Source organism: Nicotiana tabacum, chromosome 12 (assembly GCF_000715075.1).
Source record: "Nicotiana tabacum cultivar K326 chromosome 12, ASM71507v2, whole genome shotgun sequence".
NCBI classification, from domain to species: Eukaryota; Viridiplantae; Streptophyta; class Magnoliopsida; order Solanales; family Solanaceae; genus Nicotiana; species Nicotiana tabacum.
This window is the reverse complement of record NC_134091.1, coordinates 59,807,966-59,816,963: the sequence shown is the minus strand read 5'-3', so window position 1 is coordinate 59,816,963 and position 8,998 is coordinate 59,807,966. Positions and strand designations below refer to the sequence as shown.

General features: G+C 34.3%; 1 protein-coding gene across 1 annotated transcript; it reads left to right on the top strand.

Moving 5' to 3' along the window:
* Positions 1-8,282: 8,282 nt before the first annotated feature.
* Positions 8,283-8,794, top strand: LOC142167182 (uncharacterized). Its single transcript, XM_075227342.1, has 2 exons — positions 8,283-8,509; positions 8,599-8,794. Exons 1-2 carry the CDS (start codon positions 8,283-8,285, stop codon positions 8,792-8,794), a joined length of 423 nt encoding a protein of 140 aa, XP_075083443.1.
* The last annotated feature ends 204 nt before the right edge of the window (positions 8,795-8,998 follow it).

Below are 8,998 nucleotides of genomic sequence, written 5' to 3'. Positions count from 1 at the left end.
GAAACTGATATCATCGGTTTTAATTGTGGGTGAGAGAGATTCTGGAACAAGAAAGGTAGGTTATTGAAACGGACGCCTCTTTTTTGCTGGCAGTTACAGAAGTGTAAGAAGCGTTGGTTGGAATGACACATATTTTTTCTCATTTTTAGCGGTGTAGGAGTAGAATGAAGGAGATTTTTTTTCTTTTAATAAAAAAAGAAGAGAAAATAGATAAATTTGGATGCTGGTATCTGGATGCGCCACATCACCGGGTCTATACCTCTCTTTTATATATATATATATATATATATAGATTGACTTCCTTAATATATGAGTGAATATTATTCTTTAGCTAATACTTTTATAAAACTAGTTCTAAACTGAAAGTTGTATTCTCGTCATCATTCTTGTGGGTTTTTTTGGGTGAAACTTGTTATTATTCTGTATTACTGTAATAAACAATTAAACTTTCTGAAAAAATAAAACAGAAAGTTAGTAATACTTGTTTAACGAAATAGATTCTGGAAAACAAAAAACAGTATAGGAATAAATCGAGCCCACTGAATACACAGTGTGTCCTTAAGGAAATTATTCCCCTCAAGTACCCGAGGTGCTGGAATATATCCTCCCAGGATAGAATGATTTAACTCACCAGTGTATTGGTACCAAAACTTTGATGAACTGCGAACCACTCAATGGTCGTAAAACACACTGAAAAATATTGTGCAGAAAAAGAAGAAGAAGAAGCTCAGAAAATTTCGTAAGGAAAGATTCTGGGATTCGAACTCTATTTATAGAGTTGCTGGCATTGTTTCTGAAAAGGTTTGCAACCTTTCAGAAACAGCCATGGCTGTTGGAAAAGGGGTGTTTGAAATATTGCGGAAAAAATATATTTAAAATAATTCGGGAAAGAAAACGGGCATGACCGAACCGGGTCGCGGGTCATGGGTTATTCCGGATCGAATTTTTCGTTAATTATTTAATTAATTAATTAAATAATTGAAAGGAATTTTGTCCAAAAAGATTAATCAATCAATCTTTGACCAAAGCCGAAGCCGAAGCCGAGCCGAGCCAAGCCGAGCGAGCGACGATGACGACGGTGCGAGGCTTGCCTTTTTCTTAACTCTTTAAGAGTTAAAAAAAGAGCAATTATATATATACCCATCAAAAGTCTTTTTTTATCCGATATGGGACAATGTCCCTTTCCCAAGGGAAACTCAAATATTTTATTTTTCCTCCATTTCTCATTCAACTTCTTTAAGCTACACAAGCTTAAAATCCCAACAATCCCCCACATGAATGGGGAATGGCTATAAATTAAAGGAATGCACGGACGCGTGTGTGTTTTACATGCAAAAATTAATTGCATCTGGATAAGTAGGTTTCCCTTTGAACTTTTCGTAGTGAACTTATATCGGATATACTCGTTCAATCGGTAGATTTGATATCTTTGAACCGTCGAGCTTTGTTGTATACCTAGACAACGTAAGTCACACAATCAATCCTTAACCATCTATGGTTCTCACGGTTGTGTTCGTTTCAGCTATGAACACCGCCTGGTTTCATGAGTGCTTAGAGAATGGGCCTTTACTTTCATTCCCCTTGAAGCGGCTTACACTTCACACTCATATAGGTGATTTCTAAACGTGTAATCCTATAGACACACTATCTGGTCATATCCTGCCAGACTTAGCAAATCATTAAAAAACCTTTAAGCTTTATTGACTGATCAAAAAGCCTTAATGCTTTACCTCGATTTCTGAACATTGTCTTCATCACGAGAATGGGTTGAGTTATTTAAAAATGTTGAACCGTCATTCATAACTTTGTTTGATCTCTTTGAACCTAACTCATGGGATCTCCAGTCTGCTAGGTAGAGTTACCGTCATGATGACTTGTCCTAAACCTTAACCCCATTCCCTTTGATGATCTTTCAACTGCCTCTCTAGATAGGCCTTTTGTAAGTGGTCCGATACATTATCTCTTGACTTTATGTAGTCAATTGTGATAACACCACTAGAGAGTAGTTGTCTAACGGTATTATTTCTCCGTCGTATATGACGAGATTTTCTGTTATACATAACGCTCCCTGCCCTGCCTATTGCCGCTTGACTATCACAATGTATACAAATAGATGCCAAAGGTTTGGGCCAAAATGGAATATCTTTCAAGAAATTCCGGAGCCATTCAGCTTCTTCACCGGCCTTATCTAAAGCTATAAATTCAGATTCCATTGTAGAACGGGCGATGCACGTTTGTTTGGATGATATCCAAGACACTGCTCCACCCCCAATTGTGAAAACATATCCACTCGTGGGTTTAACTTCAGATGATCCAGTGATCCAATTTGCATCACTATATCCCTCGATCATGGAGGGATATTTGTTATAATGCAAAGTGTAATTTTGGGTATGTTTGAGATACCTCAAAAACCGTTTCATTGCCATCTAATGTATGTGATTGGGATTACTTGTAAACCGACTCAGTTTACTAATAGCACATGCTATATCTGGTCGTGTACAATTCATGATATATATCAAACTTTCCAATACTCTTGCATAATCCAATTGTGAGTCACTTTCACCTTCATTCTTTTGAAGTACATAACTCACGTCAATTGGAGTCTTGGCAATTTTGAAATCCAAATACTTGAACTTGTCAAGTACCTTTTCAATGTAGTGAGACTGTGATAATGCTAGACCTTGTGGAGTCTTGTGAATTCTGATTCCTAAGATCACATCAGCAACTCCTAAGTCTTTCATATCGAATTTGCTAGCCAACATGCGCTTAGTAGCATTTATATCTGTCATGTTTTTGCTCATTATCAATATGTCATCAACATATAAACAAACAATGACTTTATGACCTGGAGTGTTTTTAATGTAAACACATTTGTCGTACTCGTTGATTTTAAACCCACTTGCCAATATTGTTTGGTCAAATTTGGCATGCCATTGTTTGGGTGCTTGTTTAAGTCTATAAAGTGACTTAACAAGTTTGCACACTTTCTTTTCTTTACCAGTTACCACAAAACCCTCAGGTTGTTCCATGTAAATCTCTTCCTCTAATTCTCCATTTAAGAAAGCTGTTTTAACATCCATTTGATGGATTTCAAGACCATACACGGCCGCTATTGCCACTAACACCCTAATAGATGTTATCCTCATTACTGGCGAGTAAGTGTCAAAGTAATCAAGGCCTTCCTTTTGTCTATAACCTTTGACAACAAGTCTTGCCTTATATTTGTCAATAGTGCCATCAGCTTTCACTTTCCGTTTAAAGATCCATTTCGAATCTAAAGGATTATTTCCTCGAGGAAGATCCACCAATTCTCTCCATTTCTCATTCACCTTCTTTAAGTTATACAAGCTTAAAATCCCAACAAAACTAATCTCGATTTTGTCTCACCTCATAAAGACACCAAAACCACAAGAAAATAAGGATAAGATGTATATATATATATATATATATATATATATATATATATATATATATATATATATATATATATATATATATATATATATATCGTGATTTTCAAAAATAATTTCATCCTATGCAATATTTATTTTACCCTTAAAATAAGTGTTAGAAATTTCAGTGTCAGGTATTTGGATTAGGTTTGGGTCATGAATTTTTTTAGTTTAAAATAATAATATTTTCTTAGTGAAAATGTTTTTCGGCCAAATTCACCGGGACTTTGACAAAATGACATTTAGGAAAATAAATGAAAGTTGAATGACTTTGTGGTTAGAAAAATAAATATAACGATTTTACCGCAGATATATTACAAGTAGAGTAACCTTATGCGAAATTAACCCCTTATACACCCATAGGGTGAGATCACGAGTTTCTTTCCTATATACAATGTGTGCTTAGTCAGAATCTTTAAGGAAACTACCTTCCTGTGAGTGATGTAGCCATTATCGGCAAATAACATCACTAGCCTGTGACTCTAATGTTTTTTTTTTCACAATTAAAGCACATTGAGGAATATGCTAATCTATCTTAATAATATATACTCCCTCAATTTCAATTTAGATGAGATAATTTGATTCGGCACGGAGTTTAAGAAATTTTTTTTAAAAAAAATTGTAGTCTTAAAAACTTAAGGGGTAAAAGTTTTGTGGGGCAATAATATTTGTATGGTTATAAAGGCTTTTCATTAAGGGTAAAGTGGGCAAAATGAAGAGTCCAAAGTTGAATATTTCCAATTGTAGAAATGTGTCATTCTTTTTTGAACGGACTAATAAGGAAATAGTGTCATCTAAATTGAAATAGAGGGAGTAACTAATTATCTTACAATATGTACAAAACAAGACGGCTTTAAATACTTTTTCAAAAAATAAACAATTTGATGTTAATTATTTTGGAAATCAATCCAAATCAACATCCATTTGGGTGAAAGAGAACAAAAGATTGAGCACGTTTTGATAAAGACCTAAGATAGTTTTTCGATTTCAATTCTTTCCTAAAGCTAAAAGTATTTGTACGATGTCCTGCATTAACCAACATATATGATCTAATTAACTGTTACTTGCACTTAAAATACGCCGTAGACAACGTCAACGTTTCTTTCAGTGAGGTTACAGCATAATACAATATAGAAAATACTTTTTATTTATTATTCTTGTTTGAAATTCTCTCCAATTATATCTTTCAAATGTGACAAAACTGAAGCTTTCTGTATGTGGAACACTAGCTAGGATACCGAAGGAAAAACATTGATGGATATTCTTATTTTATTCCAATGCTTTAGCTAAAATATGATGTTCCTTTTATCCTAGTGGATAGGACCAGAAATACTTTTTTTCTAAGTAATTTAATTAAATATACTGTAATTGGCATAAAGTGCAACATATAATTTGCATAGCCACCTTGGTGACTCTAAAAGAAAAATATTATATTACAGATATTATCGATATAATTAAGAATGATTAAACTCCTGACATTTGATTAATTGTGGAAATAATTGGGGGCCTTCACCATGGGGAATGTTTTATTAAAAATATATTTATATTCTTATTATTTAATGATTTTATTCTGATTACTTTCTTTTAAATATTTCGACAATGAGGATAAAGTTTGTCCCCTTAGGTTCACTTTGTGCAAAATTATAAGTATTCTACCTATTGAGAGATGCTCTTTTAAATTCTTTTGCAGAGGTTCTATTCAATACCTAACTAGCCACTATTCGATGCAAAAATTTAAGGGTTAATTGGGTTTGTGGTTCTTTACGAATTTGTTTTTAGTTTTATGACTTTAACTTTTTTTTTACACATAAAAATTTTACTTTTATTAATAACATTTACACATAAGAGATCTTAAAAAGTAATTTCTTAATTTTAAAATTGTAAAAAAACAATATGTACAAATAGCACTACAAATTTAGAATGTCGATATCAATTAAATTGATATAAAAATTAGTCATTTTTAATAAATGATATACAAAATAGTCATTGTATGTTGATTAAGACATACTTACTACCTATTGCTTCGGAAGAAACTTATTGTATGTGTGAAAGTGCACAAATGCCGATTTTGGGACCGCCGTTTAAGTTGTACCTTGAGTTTAAAGTCACCCGTTTCGGATACAACTTCCGACATACGTAATTGAAGTAGTAAAATTCGCGTCTAAAGTTACAAATTTTATTTGAAGTTGAAAAGTCACATACAAGAATGAACTTCAGACAATTATGACTAAAGTTCATGCATTTTTGCATGCACTTCAACTGCATAGGGCTAAAGTGCAGCAATTTTTGCCTGCAGCAAAATATGACTAAAGTGCAGACGCACATGTCTTGAGTGCATGCAAGAATTGGTTGCACTCCAGTCATATCAGTCTTAAGTGCAGTCATTTTTGCACTTAAGACACACATGACGACTGAAGTGCAGCCAATGTTTTGCATGCGCTTAGACATGTGCATCTGAAGTGCAGATGTTCAGCTGGAATTTTTTTTTGCCAAGAAATGAAGAAAAAAATTAAAATAATTCAATATACAATTCAACATCCAAATCTACCAAGATTAGCTCAAATGTGAAACATAATTCAACTATCATAAAGAACGAACTATAATTTTTAATTTGTTAAAACAACAACAAATCTAATAAACTCATCTTGCAACAATGGTGATTTAATAATGTTTTCAATCTTTTCTAGTGACACCATTTGATTTAAAACTAACTTTTTATATTTAAAATTCAAGACCCACCTCTTCAAAGCATTATACTTCATTGCTATAAATTCAAAAACACAATTGTAAAACAACTAAGAAGGAGGAGGAGGAGGAGGAGGAGGAGGAAAAACAGAGAAAAGGCAGCTTGTCTTACTTTGGGTACCAATTAAACTTTTTGAGAAAAGTGCATACAAATTAAATAAGAGTGACAAATTAGAGTGCCTCGTGAAATTTTTACTAGTTGGAGTAGAAAAAACGAGGGGTCACAATTGGGAATCAAAAGAGGAGATAAAAGTAATTTTTTCGAATTTACAAGAAGGCCGCTATTATAGTGGGATGAATATGATTCCTCAATTTCGAATTAGTTAGAATCCTAATGTTGATACAGAAAACCAGGTGAAAAATCTAAAAAAAAAGAGTAAAATTCACGAGAAGAACAAAAAAAGAAAAACAGAAAACAAGTAGAGGGGAATACTATCCTTTCTCGTCGTTTTTTATATTGTCACGAGAAATATGAATAAATTAAACTTTGAATAGCTACAACTAAAAATAGATTAATATATATAAATTTTGAAGATCATGTTAATAATTTTTCGAAATATGAAAGAAAAATATTGATCAAACTATCTGGACTTTATTATTATACGTCGACAAAGAGTCTGAAACCTTAATAATTATTTCGACTCAAGATATCAAAATAGGTGAAAACAAAGACGAGTACCATTTTATACATAGCACATATTTTACATGCGCTATATCTTAACGACCAGTTACCTCGTTAAAGTATAGCGCATTTAATGCATACGTTATACTGAATATTATGACCGACATGATGATTAACAGTATAGCGCATGTAATACAGGTGCTATATGTACAACGCATTTATTACATGCATTATACTGACATTTCACATGCCTAAGGAATTTATAGTTGTTTACCTAAGGACGAATGTTCATTCTTGAAAAAATTATTTTTGAGTGAATTTGAACCAATTCGCATTTGTTCTTCAGCATCCTTTATGCATCCCTTTATCTTCATCAATATATACAAAGTTCTTTTTGAACTTTGCTACGATGTCTGATGAGCGAAAAATAAGGTTTGCTTTATATTGGGCCGGTGAGACTGTGTTAGAGAATAACTCAGTACACTATAGTTGTTCTCCACAGTGTATTGTTAAGGTATCACTCACATTGGAGTACCACAAATTGGTATCTTTGAATTACAAAAGAATGAGTGTGAGTAAACGTTCGGTTAATTTAAAGATAACCGGAAGATATCCGTATTCGCTTATTCCACAAGGTGTGGCGTGTTAAGCCGATTTAACATCGATAACGATGAAACTCTGCAAGATATTTTTAGGACACCGGATGAACACATGGATGTTCTTGTGTTAAGCATGCTGGAAATGTACGTAAAGTCTGAAGACGCTAACAGTACTGATGTTCCACAAACTACGGTTAACACTCAATTATTTTATTGATTGTGTAGAGAAAATAAGCAACATGACGGTCTTATCCTAATTCGGTTGGGCGATGATAATATATTGAATCGGGATATGGTATATGCACGGAGTGAGGAAGATCACAGTGATTATGACAACAACACTGATGAGTTAGGCGATGAAACGCCATTCCTTGATGAGAGTGATGATGAGGAACCATATTTCACATGTGAGAGTGACAATGAGCAACCAAATTTGATGATGGTGCATGATGCCATCACTCAGCATGCTCAGTATATGCAGACTCCACCTACCATTAACCACCAGTGTACGAGTTGTGTGTGCCCTTTCATTTAAGGGAGATTCCCTACCTTGATCACTTGCCAAGTATGCCGGATGTGGATGCCCTCACAAGGAATCTTGATGATATTCGTATAGCAATATGGGATGAAAGTAGACCAACAGAGCTCTGTAAAAATATGCTTTTCAGTGACAACTCTTACCTCAGCAGGGCTGTGCGAATTTACAGCATAAAAAACTTATGTGAGATCGAGGTTGTTGAGTCATCTAAAAAACATATAAGGTCATTTGTTGCAGATGGGACCAAGGTTGTAAGGGTGCGTGGGAGAAAATTGAAAACTAATATGTGGGTTGTGGGAAAATACATTGGCAAGCATAATTGAAATATGGACATATTCAATGGGAATCTTTTTAACTTAAACGTTGATTTGATTTCCCTTGTCTTGATTCCACACATTGAATCGACCATAAGGTACAAGGTAAAAGAGTGCATAACATCAGTTGTGCATGTATGTTGGTGTACCATTATTAAAAGAAAGGCACTTCTCGGGCGTAAACGTGTGTTTGATATTGTTAATGCCAACTGGAATAAGTCATTTGTGGTTCTACCGAGGTACATGGCTGCTTTGCAATACTTTAATTCCGGGACTGTTGTTGAATAGAAGCACGACTAGCATTCTGACATTCCACAAAAATATTCAGATATGTGTTTTGGGCATTTAAACTATCCATTGATGGTTTTGTTCATTGCCGGCCAAGAATATCCATAGACGGCATACCTGTGTACGAAAAGTACGATATAAAGATGTTGATTGTCATTGGAGTAGATGCTAATAGCCAAATATTTTCCCTTGCCTTTTCTATTTATGCTAACGAAAGTCAAGAGACTTGGACATGATTTTTAAACCATTTGAAGGAGCACGTTATCAGACAATGTTCATGTATTTGTCTAATATATGATCGGTACGCTGGGTGTCACGACCCAAATCTGGGGAGGCGTGGCCGGCATGCGGTACCATATTTGGCCCGAGCGTACTACTTTGTAATTATGAACTCTGGAGGGGTAACCCTCAACTTAGGCCGACGAGGCCTACCTGCGAGC

Coding starts and splice junctions, on each gene's coding strand:
- LOC142167182 (XM_075227342.1), top strand. CDS start 8,283: ATGGACATATTCAATGGGAATCTTTTTAACTTAAACGTTGATTTGATT. Junction 8,510..8,598: donor TCATTTGTGGTTCTACCGAG/GTACATGGCTGC, acceptor AAAAATATTCAG/ATATGTGTTTTGGGCATTTA.